Source organism: Marmota monax, unplaced genomic scaffold (genome assembly GCF_021218885.2).
Source record: "Marmota monax isolate L192 unplaced genomic scaffold, Marmota_monax_Labrador192_F-V1.1 WCK01_AAM20220418_F8-fsc00018, whole genome shotgun sequence".
In the NCBI taxonomy this organism is placed as follows: domain Eukaryota; kingdom Metazoa; phylum Chordata; class Mammalia; order Rodentia; family Sciuridae; genus Marmota; species Marmota monax.
The window spans coordinates 17747502-17764947 of NW_026692201.1; the positions used below are offsets into that span (position 1 = coordinate 17747502).

At 36.7% G+C, this 17446-nt stretch overlaps 1 protein-coding gene across 2 annotated transcripts in view; it reads left to right on the forward strand.

The window, feature by feature from the left end:
- The window catches only part of Adgrv1 (adhesion G protein-coupled receptor V1), a 569696-nt gene that overhangs the window by 495486 nt on the left and 56764 nt on the right, over positions 1–17446 (forward strand). For both annotated transcript variants that reach the window (XM_058574584.1, XM_046428479.2), the window contains one exon: positions 3910–4031. In XM_058574584.1, the coding sequence (XP_058430567.1) occupies positions 3910–4031 (122 nt within the window). The remainder of the gene's footprint in view (positions 1–3909; positions 4032–17446) is intronic.

A 17446-nucleotide genomic window follows, 5' to 3' on the forward strand; every position in this document is an offset into this window, starting at 1 on the left:
TTATTTCCTCTTGAATCAACCCCATTTTCCTGACCCAATCATTTAATACCTACACTGACTGTCCTTTTGCTCTCCCTCCACCTCAATAGAAGGTGATTTCTTGGTGCATCCTCACATGGTGAAAGGGGCAAGGAAGCACTGAGGCCTCTTTTATCAAAGTACTGTAGAGAAATGTTTAAGCTCTTTTTTTCCATTTTTGAATTGGGTTGTTGGTTGTTTTGTTTATTCCGAATAACATAGTCTTTTATATAGATACCTTTATCCCTTGGGCCCAATCCTATGTTTAAGGAGCTTCTTTTTAATGAGAACATTGACGTGGTTCTATTTTATGTTAACTAGTCAACCCTAAATATAAGTTGTTTCTAACATTCCTAATTATAAATACCTTCTTCACTAAACATTGATTTGTAGGCAGCAGAAATTTGAGTAGCTCATCAAATGTGAGACAACTTGGGAAATAATTAACTAACGTTATTTCCACTAAATAGAGCATGAATTTTAAATTTGCCAAATGGAATCTATAGTAGTTATTTAACAATGTGCCCTCCCCCCTCTTTCACGGCCATCACCCACTCCCATCACCCACTCTTCTTACTGAGGCCCCAAAGAGGGTAAAAGATGCCTCTTCAGCTGTAGATTAATGATAAAGCTGATGAAGCTTAAGTTTCCGGACCTCTCACCTGCATAGATGCCTTCTGAGATTCTGTACCTAATTATGGTTTTACACTTAAGAAATCTCCAGGTTTTATGAGCTTCGAGTCCACAAAACCCAGCTATGCCTCTGGATATGGTTCCTCCATTTGAAATCATGTCTTAATTTCTGTTGCCGAGCTGGGAAGCCAGCATAGGGGCTGTGGTTCAGTACACTGAGATATTGTACTGGGCTTTCTTCCTTTCAGAGTTTCTGATCTGGAGAGCAAGCAATCCACTTTTCTGCAGAGTTCCAGACAAAACACAGGCTGTGGGTATTTCTAGTATATTCTATTGGCTTCTCCACCCGGTTCTGTCAGCACATAGCACTTGCTTTGCTCTAGTCACTGAAAAGAACCTGCAGGCCAAATTTTGGGAATCTGGGTCCTAGTTGTCCATATAAATTGAGCATATCCTTTTGTACTCTGCACAGAGCCTAAATAGAACTTTGTACTTAACAGTGAAAGCAAAGAGTGAAATTGCCCAAGCTGCTTCCTAATCTGAGGATTTTTGTGAGTATAGCATAGGCTGTTTCCTGATTTCATCAGAAATTTAAAACAAAACAAATAAACAAACAAAAAGGAGCCCTCTGGCCCTTTATCAAAGTACATGATTTCATTAAAAATGAATTTTGATAAAATTTAAATATTAACATATTCTCTCCTGTCCTGGTACAGGCATTAATGACAAAGGAAATAGTCATCTACATAAACTTTTTCTTAAATTATTCTATTTTCTCTGAAACACATTTGCCAAGTGGAATCTATAGTAGTTATTTAACAATGTGCCCTCCCCCCCACTTTCATGGCCATCAGTAACAGAAAGGGTAGTTACAAAATTTGGAAAGGGAGGAAACTAGAATTAACCCCGTGGTATTGGGTTGGAACTGGAAGTATTGGTGTGAACTAATGATTTTCATTATTTGGAGACAGATACAGAAATATACAGTAGTCATCCCTATCAGTGATTTCAGTTACCCACGATCAAACTTGGTCAGAAAAATATTAAATGGAAAATTCCAGAAATAAGCAATTCATGTTTTAAATTGTACGACATTCTATGTAGCATGATTAAGTCTTATGCTATCCAGTTCCATCTAGCTAGGATATAAATCATTTGTCCAGCATAGCCACACTGTATACTACCTGCCCATTAGTCACTTAGTAGTCATTTTGGTTATAGTGTCATCTGGAGCAGTATTGCTTTGTTCGTGTTCAAATAACCATTAATAAAGTCTCAAAAGTGCAAGAGTGATACTGGCAATTTGAATATGTCAAAGAGAAGTCCTAAAGTAAAAGAAAAGTTCTCAGCTTCATAATGGGCATATATATTTAGGAAAAAAAACAGTATATATGAGGTTCGATACTATTCATAGTTTCAGGCATCCTCTAGGGTCTGAGAATTTATCCTCCAAGAATAAGGGAGAACAGCTGTAGATGTAAGTATGTGTGTGGGGGTGGGGGACATACACCTAATTTCTAGCTCTGGTTACTGAGAGAGCGTAGAAGCAGCAAAAACAATGACCACACCTAGCCCCAGACCACAGTTTCTAAATATCTTTCTCTCCCAAGAGAAAACAGTACTGGAAAGTGAAAGTCTGAAATATCTTGGGCCAATAACAAGTAGATGCTAACAGAAAAATGAGGACCATAACAAAGGTATAGAAACCTTCTTGAAGTATGGACAATTGGGGCATCAAAATAAATGAGAATAATAATAGATAATGACTCACTAAGTAATATAGAAATCTAGAAGTCCATATTATAAAAATAAATGAAAGAACAAATCAAATATTTGATAAAGAAAAAGATACATAGTTTTCAAGTAAAGCCACATAAGATACTTATTAATTACAAAGATCTTGCCCTTTGTAAAGGCTCACTTTTTAGTGGAAAATCCAGGAAGCCACTACCTTCATCAAGTGGCCAAAATGAGCATCTTCCCTAGAGGAACAAATTGAATTCTTGTGCCTCTAGATAGAGTGCTATTAAGAAGAACCTAGCATCACTTTTGTGATTTCTGCCAAAGTTTACAATCTAACTCTAATCCTGAGGAAACATCAAATAGACTCAAATTTAATGCCACTCTAGAAGAAAACCTGTCTGGTAATTATCAAACGTGTTCATGTCAGAAAAGTCAAAGACACAGAACCATTGGGATTAAAGAAGACTACAGAGATGCGTCAGTCATACAAGACTGGATCTTTCTGTATAAAGGAAGTTATTAGAATAACTGAGACATGAGGATAGTAGTGATATTTCAAAGTTAATTTCCCTATTTGATGATATTGTGTCTAACTACAAAAATATCTTTGTAGAAAATACACATCAGAGTACTCAGAGAGTAAAGGAGGATCAGGTTGGCAACTTCAAAATGGATCAAAATTTTTAAATAGAACTTTTATGTTAATTGACGATGATGGGTAAACAAGGCCTTGAGGTCTGTCAGGAGGGTTCTCAGTAGTGCAGTTCATTTTGAGATCTTTCAACAGCTTGAACATATGTTTGTTATGGCTTCTAACATCTCTTCACCTTCTAAATCTTATAAAACTTGTTATCTAAATATCAAATAAAATTCAAAATAGACAAACAGAAATGGTAATAAAGTTCCTTAGATATGAAAAAAAACTGTTCAGAAAACCATTGAAACACATTGCTTGAGAACATGATGGGTAGAATGAACTCAGGGTTGACAGTAAATTCGTCATTTCATCTTTGCTCTTAACCTTCACAATATATTTTCATGTCTTCACAGTAAAAAAAAAAAAGAAAAAGAAAAAAGAAAAAGAGTTGAACATGTTTTCCATCACACAAAAAACGTATAAGATTTCTGATCTTAAATTCCTGGTTGGATTATGCTAATTTGGGGAGCACCCTGCTTCCTTCCATTCCAGTGGAACAGATTCACTGGGGCTCTGTAATCCATGTGGTACTTCCTGAACAGTCCAGCAGGTGGTAGTCTAGGAGAAGGACAGTTCTGTTCCTTCCCAGTCATCAGGCCTAAAAGCAGACCCATTGGAAAAGCATGAATAATGTGGACTCAGGGATGTGCTTTGCCTTCTTTGGCATGAGAATAGGATTTCCGAGATTGTTCGGGTAAAATGGGTACTTAGGCATAGAGTATCTGGCACAAGAAAGAAGCCAAAAATATTTTTGTGTATATGTATAACTATGCAATCTTCTGAAGCTAAAAATTTCTTTCTTTTTTAATCATTTCTAGAAATTCCACTGATTTTATATCTCTTTGCCCTGATTTCTATGGCATGGCTCTGGGGAGGACTGCACATGGCCTACAGACAGTTCTGGATGTTGGTTCTCTTTGTCATTTTCAACAGTCTGCAGGTAAGCCTTATGGTCTTATTGATAAGATACATTCAATGAATATAAGACATGGAGTCTCAATATCAAAGATGTAATAGTTCATGTATAGATGAATTCGTGCACTTCTATTTGTTTTATAACTCATACAGTTATAAAATAAATAGAAGGGGACTATCTTTAACATCTGAAATATGGTTTGGATTTTAACTTGTTTATCATATACATAGGGAAAATATTTAAAAATTTTATTCTTCATTTTGATAACATCCAAGTAACTACAAAAGTATATTCTTTTCAGCAAGATTGATGTTGATGAACTTTGCAGATGGCAACCATATAGGACCTATACACATGGACTGTAGCTATGTCTAGAAATTAGATAAGCTGAGGAGTGAAATAGCAGTAACCAAGCAATCCCCTTTTAAGCCTAATGCTGAAGAGTATGTGAGAATGTTTGGTTTTACTAAGAAATGAATCAATATCCATGTCCAACAGTTTACAATTTCAATTAGTTTTGTGAATATTCCTGAATAACATAACTAGAAATTATATAACTGCAGTAAAAATTAAACCTGACTTTTTAGTGCTTTTGTTAAATGGAAAAATACTACATCCCATGATTAACAAGCAGGATAAATAAACACTTTTCCTCATGTTTCAAAGTGCAGAGGTCTGTCCTAGTCTAAAATAATTTCTTCAATTTATCAAAAGTACCTCTATATAGTCCTTATTTGGGACACCATCATACAAGGAACATGTGTGTATCTTTATGTGTGATTCTTTTTATTTTATTGGTTGTTCAAAACATTACAAAACTCTTGACATATCATATTTCATACATTAGATTCAAGTGGGTTATGAACTCCCATTTTTACCCCCAATACAGATTGCAGAATCACATCGGTTACACATCCACATTTTTACATAATGCCATATTAGTAACTGTTGTATTCTACTACCTTTCCTATCCTCTACTATCCCCCCTCCCCTCCCCTCCCATCTTCTCTCTCTACCCCATCTACTATAATTCATTTCTCTCCTTGTTTTTTTTTTCCCCATTCCCCTCATAACCTCTTATATGTAATTTTGTATAACAATGAGGGTCTCCTTCCATATCCATGCAATTTCCCTTTTCTCTACCTTTCCCTCCCACCTCATGTCTCTGTTTAATTTTAATCTTTTCCTCCTGCTCTTCCTCCCTGCTCTGTTCTTAGTTGCTCTCATTATATCAAAGAAGACATTTGGCATTTGTTTTTAGGGATTGGCTAGCTTCACTTAGCATAATCTGCTCTAGTGCCATCAATTTCCCTGCAAATTCCATGATTTTGTCATTTTTTAGTGCTGCGTAATACTCCATTGTGTATAAATGCCACATTTTTTTTATCCATTCATCTATTGAAGGGCATCTGGGTTGGTTCCACAGTCTAGCTATCGTGAATTGTGCTGCTATGAACATCGATGTGGCAGTATCCCTGTAGTGCGCTCTTTTAAGGTCTTCAGGGAATAGTCCAAGAAGGGCAATAGCTGGGTCAAATGGTGGTTCCATTCCCAGCTTTCCCAGGAATCTCCATACTGCTTTCCAGATTGGCCACACCAATTTGCAGTCCCACCAGCAATGTACAAGAGTACCCTTTTCCCCACATCCTCGCCAGCACTTGTTGTTGTTTGACTTCATAATGGCTGCCAATCTTACTGGAGTGAGATGGTATCTTAGGGTGGTTTTGATTTGCATTTCTCTGACTGCTAGAGATGGTGAGCATTTGGCAAATTCTTCAGTCAGAACGTAGCTTACATGGTGGTATCTAATCTAGGTATAATGTCAACCTAGGAAGGGAAAAGTACATAATAGCTTAAAGGTTTGGAATAGAGTTGATACAAATTGATACGTGGGTATCTCTCTATAGATATAACTGAATACCTACTCCTGCCTAGCAATGTGCTGGTGCTGCCAGTTCCCCGGCAGAAGATGTCTCTGCCCTTCTAGGGTCTGATGATTCAAGGGAGTAAGAATTAGCTAAAAGAACATATGATGGCAAGTGACATATTAACAGAGCATTATGAGAGCTGAGTAAGAGGCTATTTTCTCCTGCCTGCGCTGGCATGTGAGCACAGCCTGAAGGTGAGCCTTCAGGTCAGAGGCCCTGTTTCCATCACCTTTGGATCCCTAATGCCTAGTGGAACTAAAATCAAGGTCCAAATTGACAGCCAACAGATGTATTTTATTTGGCAGACACTCAATAGGAGTAATTTAAATTTTAAAATATTTGCTGCAAGAGTTTAAAATTGAGAAATGTCACATTAAAAACCTGTATTTCTGGCTTTTTAAATTTTGCTTTATTTATTTTGTGGTACCGGGGATCACAAGTGTTCTACTACTGAGCTTCTTCTCCAGCCCCATTTCTGTCTTTTCTTAAATGCAATACTTGTATGCCAGCATTTTTCAATTCCTGATCAGATACTGTCCCTTTAGGTGGAGTGTATGACCTCAAGTTGTACCTGATATATGCTTCATTCATCCTCTCTGCCCTTTAGTTTGTAATAATTTTAATGATTGTTAAATAAGTGAGGCATATGTAGTTAGAGATGCATATTTCAGGCAGAGACAACTGTTAACCAAGTCTGCAAGAAGAGAATGTGAACAATCTTGTCTAGATGAAGCAAAAGGTTTGGAGGGGGAAAAAAGGTTTTGCAATTAGAAAAGAAGTGGAGGAAGAGGAGACAGAGAGGGTAGGTTGCCCTAAAATGCCAACTCACCATGCTCAGGATGTTAAACTTCAGCCTCTGATAGCAAGCCATCAAAGTTATCATTTTGTTGTTGTTGTTGTTTGTTGTTCTATTCTTTTTTTTTTTTTTTTTTTTGGCACCGGGGATTGAACTCTGGGACACTCAACCACTGAGCCATAACCCCAGCCCTATTTTGTATTTTATTTAGAGACGGTCTCACTGAGTTGCTTAGCACCTTGCCATTGCTGAGGCTAGCTTTGAACTAGTTATCCTCCTGCTCAGCCTCCCTTGGATTACAGGCATGGGCCACAGTGCCCAGCTGCAACTTTTTTTTTAAATTTTCATCATTTTTGAATTTTTTTTTTTTCATATTGAATGGAACTGACATGACCGAACCTACTCCTTAGATGGTGAAGTAGAAATGTTGAGGAGTGGCTATTGAAAAGTGCAGCTATTATCAGATAAGCTATTGACATGATCTAGTGTTCTGGCAATCCACCTGGGGATAAAGAATAGGTGAGAGAGTTGTGGAGATAAATATTAAAGAAACTTGGTTGGCCAATTCGAAGTAAGAATGTAGAGTAGAAATTTCTGGCTTGGGTGAATGGCTAGGCACTGACACCTTTCATCAAAGTGAAGATCACATAATGAGCAAGACTCTAGTGAAAAGGCAGGAAAATTGGTGAAATTTTGGAGACACTGGTAAGCATAGCAATGTTTTCCTACCAAGATATAGGGAGAGGGTCAGTGAAAGAGATTGTTAATGAGTGATCAGAGAGTTAAGAAGAGAACCAGAATAAGAGTTTGCAGTTGTTAATAGAAAATTAAACTTCAGATAGAAGCAATACTACTTTCTGCCAAGTGTTGTAGAGAAGTTAAATAGGATGTAAGCTGAGGAGCCATTTGGTCTAAGAAGGTGGTTCCCAAACTGTAGTGAGCATTAGAATTTCCTGGAGGGCTTGTTAATATGCATATCATCAGGCTCTACACCAGTTTCTGAAACAGTAGGTCTGGGTGGACTTAGAAAATTTACATTTCAAACAAGTTCCCAAGTGATGCTGACTCATCTAGCTTAGGAGCCACAGTCTGAGAAAAGAGGAGTTAAATGGAGAATGCAGAGAGGGAGAGTAATAGTTCAGGAAAGGAGGTTGATTGATTGATTCAAAGGAGAATTTTGGTTTTGCTTTCTTTCCTTATAAAAAGAAACAACAAAGGAGGAAAGGACAACTGTAGGACCCTGGCCACGGCAAGATCACAGATGAGGCAGGAAGAACAGAAGGTTTAGAAGGCCCCTCTCTGAGCCTAGGAAAGAATAGCCGGTAGACAAGAAAAACTGCTTTAGAGCTGAGATTTGGGATTTATAGCAAATGCACTGCCTTTTTTCTTAAGGCAAGAAGCAAGGTCATTTGTGTAGAGGAATGTGTGGAAAGCTTGAGATGAAAATAACAAAAGATATAGAGTAATTTCTGAGCAGAAAGCTAATGAACTATGTTGGAAAATGGTCAAGAAACGTATCTTTTAGAAACCAGTGGAATTCAACAGAGATTAGACAACTTTAATTTGTAATTGAACCTGTCATTAGTAATTAAATAAATGCAAACCTTAAGATTATGATGGTAGCATGTGTAACCTATCGCAGCACTTACACAGGAAACTTATGGAGCTTTCATAGAGGCTTGAAAATAAAGAAGGACTGTTAGCATTGTACTGTAATTCATTGGGAAGTATTTTTTCTTTTTTAAATTATGATCTCTTTCTTTAGGGAACTTATTACAAGTTAAGTACAAACTAAAAATATTTCAAACACATGTTTAATGAGATTAATTCAAGCTACGGGACATTAATGACTATTTGGATCACTATTGCTTGGTACCTGGCACACTGGCACACTCCTGGTATAGATAAGTGCTCAATGAATCAGACCTAAAATTAATGCCTAATAAGAAACCCTTGGAAAACATCATCTCTCCAGAGTTGATTGGGGTTCATTTAATTTATAAATCACTTCGGGTCTTCCGTTTAGGAGTTTCTGTGGAATATCACTGTAGAGTAGCGAGACCTTCCAAGTATGTTCCGTGAAGATTCAATGGTTTGTTTTATTTTGTTTTGTTTTGGTTTCTTGTTTTTTTGTACTGGCCCTTGTGTTCTTTACTAGCCTTTATCAGTACCAGTGTATTAGTCGGCTTTTCATCACTGTGACCAAAATACCTGACAAGAACAACTTAGAGGAAGACAAGTTTATTTTGGCTCATGGTTTCCGGGGTTCAATCCATGGTCAGCCAATTCCACAGCTCTGGGCCCGAGGTGAGGCAGAACATCATGGCAGGAGGGCACGGTGGAGGAGTACTGTCCTGCTCAAGGTGGCCAGAAAGCAAAGAGAGAAAGGTGCTGAGGGTAGGGGTGGGAATGGGGGAGGAGGCTGCATGGAAGATGATCCCTTCCAGGGAAGACCCCTAGTGACCCATATCCTCCAGCCACTGCCCACCTGCCTACATTTAGGTAACATCCATTCAAACTAGGATGGACTGATTAGATCACAGCTTTCATAATTTAATAATTTTACCTCTGAATATTCCTGAATTAACAGGAGCTTTTAGAAGACACCTCATGTTCAAACTATAACAACCTGTGACCACAAAATTACATCATGGTTCTTGTGCTTGCCTACTTGATTGTGCTCAGAGATTATTGCCTCACTTTGGATCCAGAATATTATGATATCATATGTCTTCTGAGAGTGATGGATAAAAATACATATATTTATAATATTGTTTTTTATATTTACTGTTTGATGCATTGTAAATAAGAATATCTTGATCATGTACAATGTTTTTAGGAATTTATTAATCATTTTCTGAAAGATCAAGGTTAAGTCATCATACTTATAATACATTTGAGCATTTAAGAAAATGTACATGAAATACTTTGCAAACATGATAATGCAAATACTCCAATATATCTACTATTAGTTTATTGCTTAATAATCTTCCTTGAACTGGATATAAAAAAAAAAAAAAAGAAGTTCCCAGAGAACTTAATCTTAATTTTTATGCAAGATGTTATTGGGTTTTTTTTTTTTATTTACTTATTTTGCAGCCCTGAAGATTGAACCCAGGGATGCTTGTCTATTAAGCTACGGTTCTAACCCTTTTTATATTTTATTTTGAGATACAGTCTAATTAAGTTATAGAGGCTGACCTTGAACTTGCAATCCTCCTGTCTCAGCCTCCCAAATTACTGGGATTGCAGGTGTGCACCACCTCACCCAGCTTGTCCTCATTATTTTTTTTAAAAAATAATCAAGAATATATAAATAATGAGGACAAGCTGGGTTTTGGTTTCTTGTTTTTTTATATAGTTTATTTTTTAAAAAAATAATCAAGAATATATAAATAAACTATTGGGTTTCAAAAAGTCAGAAGAATACAGAGAATTAAGGTGGAAACATCCTTTATGTTGATTCCATGGGAAGCTTTTCCTAATTTTAGTTCTTACTAAATATCATGTCAGCATGATCATGATAATTGTATTTTTGCTTCTTCCCCATGTTGTTCTTAAATGAGGTAAACAAATTTTTGAGCTTCCTTGTGCTTTATTTCATTTCAAAATAGGAACTCTGAAACTTAAATTAACTGTTTCATACTCACTCTGTAGCTAGCCCACATTACAAAAGCTTCAGGACTCTCCCTCTCACCTATGGATGGGCCACCACCAGACCCATCTCCTGCTGGCTTTCCAACCCCAGCAGGGAAAAAACTTATTCCTCAGCAGGAAAATCCTATGAAGGACTGACTCTCCTCACCTTGTGCCACATTCTATCCAGGAACCAGTCACATGGTATCTAATACTCTGACCAGCCCTGGGACATGAGCACATTTCAAAAGTGAAAAGAGTCTAATTACAAAAGCCTCACAGAATGGGATTTTCACCAAAAGAAAGGCTTCTCTTACCAACAGGAGGGATCAGGCCAAGAATATAGATGTTCACCGTACACACTCTCTCAAGTTTGCTGTTCACTGATTCAAGTGTTGACAAGGCCAAGGACTACTATAGTTGAACTCCCAGGGAACTTCATCACTGTGTCATCAGTTTGGCTGTACTTATGATATATTTACAGTCAGTGTCTCTATCTTGTCTGCCAGAAATTCATATGGAGTTATTTTGTTTTAAATTCCCTGGTCCATTAATCCAGGAACCTTTATTTTCTAAAAAGTTAGCTTGTCATTTCTAAGTGAAATCATGCTTATATTTATACTGTTAAGGTAAGATTGCAATGAATCATAGAGTCGATCTTAAAGCAGGAGACAGAACGTTTGTTCACCAGTTGACAGTCCAGATACACCAGCTGGTGGGCCAAGGGGTAGGTTGCAAATTTACACCCTCCTGGTGTTTAAGTACACCTTTTATTAGTTCAAAACCATATTAAAACTTAAGTGGCTGTTTCTGTGATTGAAAACTATAAACAAACGCCATGAGATCTAAAATCATAAACAGAAAAGGGAGTGGACCAAAACATCCCTAGTTGTGTACAAGTTAAAGAATGGTTACTAACATCTACACAATCAATCTCTGACAGGGTACATTGTCTGGGAAAAATGGGAACCAAAGAGAGAGCACTTTTACATTGTACAAGAATTGCCATTTTGTGCTGCCAAACATGCTGTGCTAACCAACTGTTGATAGGGGGCTTTAGGGAGAACCATTTTCTACATTACGTGGAGTCTCAGGGCAAAATGGAGTCTCTTTGGTCATTGCCCATATAGCCTGGCCCATAACATTCCCCCCTTTTCTGGAAACAATAAAACCTTTGATTTATCTTTTAAATTAGGTGAGGGATTGTAATGGCCAAGCATATACATTAACTTGACTGGTGAAATATGTTGTTTTAGCAGCTTGGGCCTTATAACATAGTCCAAGCAAGAGAAAAAACATGACTAACATTTTTTTTTGGACCCAGACGGCCACCATTTGGGGATTTAACCCAATTATTTATTTATACTGACTGTAATTTTCCCCTCTAATGTTAAGAACCTCTTACTGCTGTAAGGAAAAGGGCGATGACCACTTTTGCTGCTTAAAGCTCAGAGGGGGCAACATGCAGTGGGGCAAGCAGTTTGAAGTCCCTTTTTCGAGGGGTCCATGGTAAAAATCTTGTTCAGGGAGAACAGGTTGTAAATTCACCCGGGTGTGGGTGCTTCTATGAGAGAAACAAAAAGACATGGATACTGAAATAAGATTAATACGAAATAGCAGTTGTAGTATCTGGAACTTGACAATGAATACCATGAAGATGACAGAAATCAATAATTGTTTACTAAAAATGAAAAAGCTGAGAATTTGTCCCCATGACAAAGGTCTAACAAAGCCTCATAAGGCCCTTTTTTGGGAACGTAAATCTTTAACATTATCAGAGTTATCAGGAATGTAAACACGATATTTAATTACTTAATATAATTTGATTTTTGTAAAATATCTTTTTATTGGCATGACGTCTATGTTCAATAGAGATCCCTTTAACTTTGTTACTTAGGGCTAGATAATTATACTAGCAAACATTGATTAAGCCTCCTGTGTAGTGGGCTAAGAAGATCTGTAGGCCTTAGGTGGACTAAAAATTTCTGACTCTGGCAGTTTTTCTTGATAGTCATTCCTGCCCTACAATTCTCTTTCTTTTATAGTCTCCAGTTTTACTTATTCTTGGGGCTAACACAAATGTACATCTTAAGTTACATTAAAATAATTACTGTTTCCTTTTTTAAATGCCCAGGAATTATTGTGTTTTGGTTTTAACTGTTTTTGTTAGGTTTTTAAGATCAAGCTGGTCAAACTGACCTTGCTCCTATCTATTGATAAGAGTCAGCTGAGTTCCCCTTAAGGGACACTCTTGGGGAACTTGTGAGCAGCCTTTCAGTTCCAATAGTGCCATCTGCGCTAGGATGGGTTGAGATCTTGCTGACCGTGTGGCTTCCCTTGAAAGCATTAAGGGTGTCTTCCCTTTTCAATGACCCTCCTTTTTTGCAGCATTCGCACTGATTGGCTTTTCATTTTCCAGTGTCTCTTTAATCTCCCTCTCATTAATCCAGAGGTTATGTGGCCCAGAGTTGCAAAGCTCTTCCCCTTTTCTCTGGATTCAAGCTGACTCAGAGGGCAAGACCGAAATACTGATTTTCTTGGTTCCTTTATTTTAATCTTAATCCTTAAGTCTTGGTCTTAAACATCTAGCAAGCCAGTCTTACCAGTTAAAGTAAGAGTACTGGGTTTTAACATTGATATTTATAACTTTATAGTTATTTTCATCCCTTTTAATTATTATCTGTCTATAGATAATGGCTTAATATCTCAAATTAACTTAGGTTGTTATGCATTAACAGCAGTAAAGTCTACAAGGAAAATTAAAAATCAAATAAACAAAAGTAAAAATATATTTAGTTTGTGTATAATCTTGAGCCTTGGCTGAATTATACATTATATCCCCTGTTTGAGATCACAATAATCTTTACAACAAAATCAATCTTTTGAATACAACTTTAAATGAACTGAAATCTGGCTTAATTTGGAGCCATTTTAACATTTAATAAAATGGGAGGCAGAGCCTTATCTCAGATAAGGTGGGGCTCTTCACAAATCTTAAGTAAAGTGTTCTGGTTCTGAAGCTAATCTTTGTCTCTCTCTTTTAGATATTGTTTTATAAGGTTTACATATATTATTTCCTGAGTTTATATGAATGTTAGCTAACATAATGTGACATTACATCTAAAACATGAATCAAAGAAAGGCTAATAACTTTTGCGTGGAAAAGTGGCAAAATATTTTTTATGTTTTACATTATTAACCTTTAAATAGATCAGGTTTTCATTATCTTTTAAAAATACCTTTAAATTTTTACATCCCAGTGTAAAACAAATATAAGGTTTGGTTACAAAACACCAAATGAAATAAATAAATCTCCAATAAAATTTTCCATCTTCATAAGTCTAACATTACCATTACAGACAATTTTAGTTTGGAGAACACCAGCTGATAAAATGTTCCTTTAAATCTTTTACTTTCAAAACTTGTATATCTGAAAGATAAGAACACATTTAATATGTAAAGAAGAGTAATAGTACCACAGTTACATTGATGTTTTTATGTTAATCATGTCTAGCCTTTAATGAAAAAATCTAGACTCTGTAATATAGTACAATACTCTAAAGTAACAGTTGCTGTTTAAACCAGAGTTGTAAAAACATCAATTTCTTTAAGACTAGTTACTCTAGAGAATAAAACTTAACAGACACAATGTAAAAAGTAAATTGATATTTTAAGAAACCCTTATCATTTTAACATATAGATCAAACTTTAGTTTATATCAGTACATTAATATTTGACATTAAGGAAAAACCTTAACTAGTTGTAACTGTTTATGTGATTTATATATAACCAACTTAGTTACCCAAACCTTTTAAAATTTACCCTTCATTTACATAGACCTTTTTATTACTTATTTAGGTCCCCTTGTTGTCTCCCGAGTTGTTTAAATTGATAAAGCCAATACATATCCAAACTTGTAAACAATGAATAGAAATAATCACCAGGCTGATACTCAGTTAGCAGGCCCAGGTAGAGCCATCTCAATTATAAAATACTGAAACAGCTATTATCCATACCCGCCACCCACATGTATGCACACTTCCAGTCATTTAAGTTAGAATCATCCCCAGACCGCCAACAAACTGAAAGGCTAACACATGGCCAGCCTGGGAATCTTCAAGATGCTTGCTTCTCCACACTAAACCTGAGATCATTCCAATCAGACAATGAACATGCCACAGTCGTTAATATCTTGCATACCATTCTTAGTTATAATTATGTCCTCAAGTATCATTCTGTGTTTAACCTGGACCACTCAAATTCAGTCCAACATACAACATTTATTTCAGGTTTTCTTCTAGGGGTTTCTCACTGACTGACAGTTTTGTCACATGTAGAGAATCACATGTAAGTAATGAGGGTAGCCCGCAGTAACAGGTATGAGCTACTTGGACATACTGGAAAATACACTTTCTAAGAAGGTTCATACACACAGAAGAAGCCTTCCGAATATTGAAATGTATTCTTCCTGGAATGCATAAGCTGGCAAGGGAGCAGAATTTTATGTACTATCTATATGCGACACCTCTCTGTATGTCAGTTATGAGACTTCTCAGCATCTCTAGGGTCCTGTTTGACGGTCTCTCTGTAACTGACTTATACATGTTCATTATACAAGCATCTGGCGTCGAGATGTTCCCTGGCAGTTTTTGAATCATTTCCTATTTCAGAGAAGGGAGTTGCAACATGGACTTTGTAGCTAAAAATATAGAGACCATATTCAGACATAAAGATCAGTTGGTTAAAATCATTTTCATTCTTAGCCCCATGTCTTAAACTGCTAAGTACCTGGGAAATAAGTGACTCAAAGGTGGGAATGTTTTTATCCATTTTTTTTTAAAAAAAAAATTGTTCTTTGGTGGCCACTAGAGTGTCTTGAGTTCTTAAAATATTTGTCTTATGTATAAAAATTATGTTTACTCTTTCTCTCCTCCACACCACTTCCCTTTCTCCTTTCTTTCCTCCTCTTTCCCCTTTCTTCCTTCTTTCATCCCCCCTTTCCTTGCTTTTCATCTATATATTGTGGTATATGTTGACGTTCATTTTTAAAATTAAAGCCATCTTTTATTAAGAGCTTTTCCCTAATGAAAATAGCCCTTGAGATTTAAGAAATGGGATGTATTTATTTTCTCATGAAAAAGTACAGATTTCATCTCAAATGGAATGTAGAAGAAAATTAATAATCCATCTTTAATTTTTCTCAGTGAGAATTTCCATGTAGTGTCCAGAGGAGCTTCGTGCAGGTGTCTGCTTAGATACAGTACATATTTAGTCTTGGCTGCTGCCTTTTGAGGATAAACAGCTCTTGGGAAACACACATTGTTAAATAATCAGTTACAGAGGACTAATTGTTTCAAGGCACTCCCTTTGCAATTGCTTTCCAACAGCCAGCAGTAATAGGAAATGTCACTTTGTTTCCACTGGAGACCAGTGCATGAACTATTCATGAAGAGTGGAAATGCAGTCTCCCCAGAAAACCCTGGAATAAACATGTAGAAGCCAGGGGAGGTTGGAACTCTGTCATTGATTTGTCCCAGAGCTATGTCAAGTTCAGTGGAAAAAAATCACTGCATTTGTTTTGTAGAGTGAGATTCAGAAAGCCTAATGATTGCTTCATGTGCTCTTCAAAACACCCTTGAACATTTCCGTAACTTTACAAATAAATATACAGAAGCTGAGATGAGGGGGTATATTTAAATTTTCTTGATCAGCTCATACCATACTGTCCAGTGTTCAGTAGCATTGGGGCTGGTGAAAAGTCATTGTCTTTGTTTGCAGTAAACTTCTGATTCCCTTTGACAGTGAATAACATGTCTCAGATTGCCTCCTCATTAGCCTATGGATTGGCCTGGCAAAACTCTTCAGTCAGACTGCAGGATTTTCACTTTTGTTTGAGCTGGCTTCTCCAGAGATCAGTGTCAGGATCTGATCTTCCAGTAAACAGCTTTCACTGATGCAGTTTCAGTAATGCAGGGCTTGACCAGACTTTACCTTCTGATGTCTCACTCCGTTCTTCCAAACAAGTTCCCCACTTCTCCTGTCCTAATGCCAAATATCTTTTAATTTATTTCCTTGTGTTGTTTTTGTTTTCCATGTCACTGTCCTCCCTCTGTGACCTCACTTTTTGCATCATAACCCTGTAACATGCCATCGCTAGGTTCTGTCACCTTTACTTCACCTGCAAGAAGATCTAGCACACTCTGGTACTTGAAATGGCAAGCTTATAAGACTGAGAGTAAGCAAGACACATACCTCCTCTTCAAAATCATTTTGGGAGAACAAAGCAAACAGTATCATATAAAACTGGTTTTTAACCTGGTCGTTCAGATTTCTTGCCTTAGTGTTAGTTTATGATTTTTTTTTCTAGGATCTAAAATCATATTCTTATTTCTTGTGTTATTCAAATATTTGGGTAGGGAGAGCACTTTTTTTTTTTTTTTTTTTGAGGGATGGTACTGAGGACTGAACCTAGCTCTACTACTGATGTAGCTCTTCCACTGAGATAAATCCCAGTCCTTTTAAATTTTTGTTGTGAGACAAGGTCTCACTGCATTGCCTAGGCTGGACTTGAATTTATGATTCTCCTGCCTCAACATTACAGGCTTGCAGCACCATGCCAGGCCAACAGTATATTTTTCGTATGTATGTTTTACAGTAACATTCTTTAATATTGGGCTGTCAGGTTCAGTACAATGAGCATGCAACCAAGTGCCAGGCAACCCTAATTTTACTAAGCAACTTGACATCTATTTTCCAAACAGAGGTGTTGATTTTGGCCCTAAACTCTGTTCTAAGGATAGTATAAAAATGTATGTAGATAAATAAAATTTGTAAAACATATAATTTTAAAACATGCGAAACATAATGAATAAATGAAGAAAATTAAGTTTGTCTTGAGAGCCACATAAAGACAAATGAGAGACCAAAGATATTAGTCTTTGAATGTTCTCTGATGCCATTGGTTCTGGCCCTGAATGATCTTGTCCACTCAGAAGTGTTCTCTTCAAGATGATCCTATAACTCCTCTGTGACTATCACCATAAGTAATCTTGGTTTACCACATAGAGCTATTGCATGTC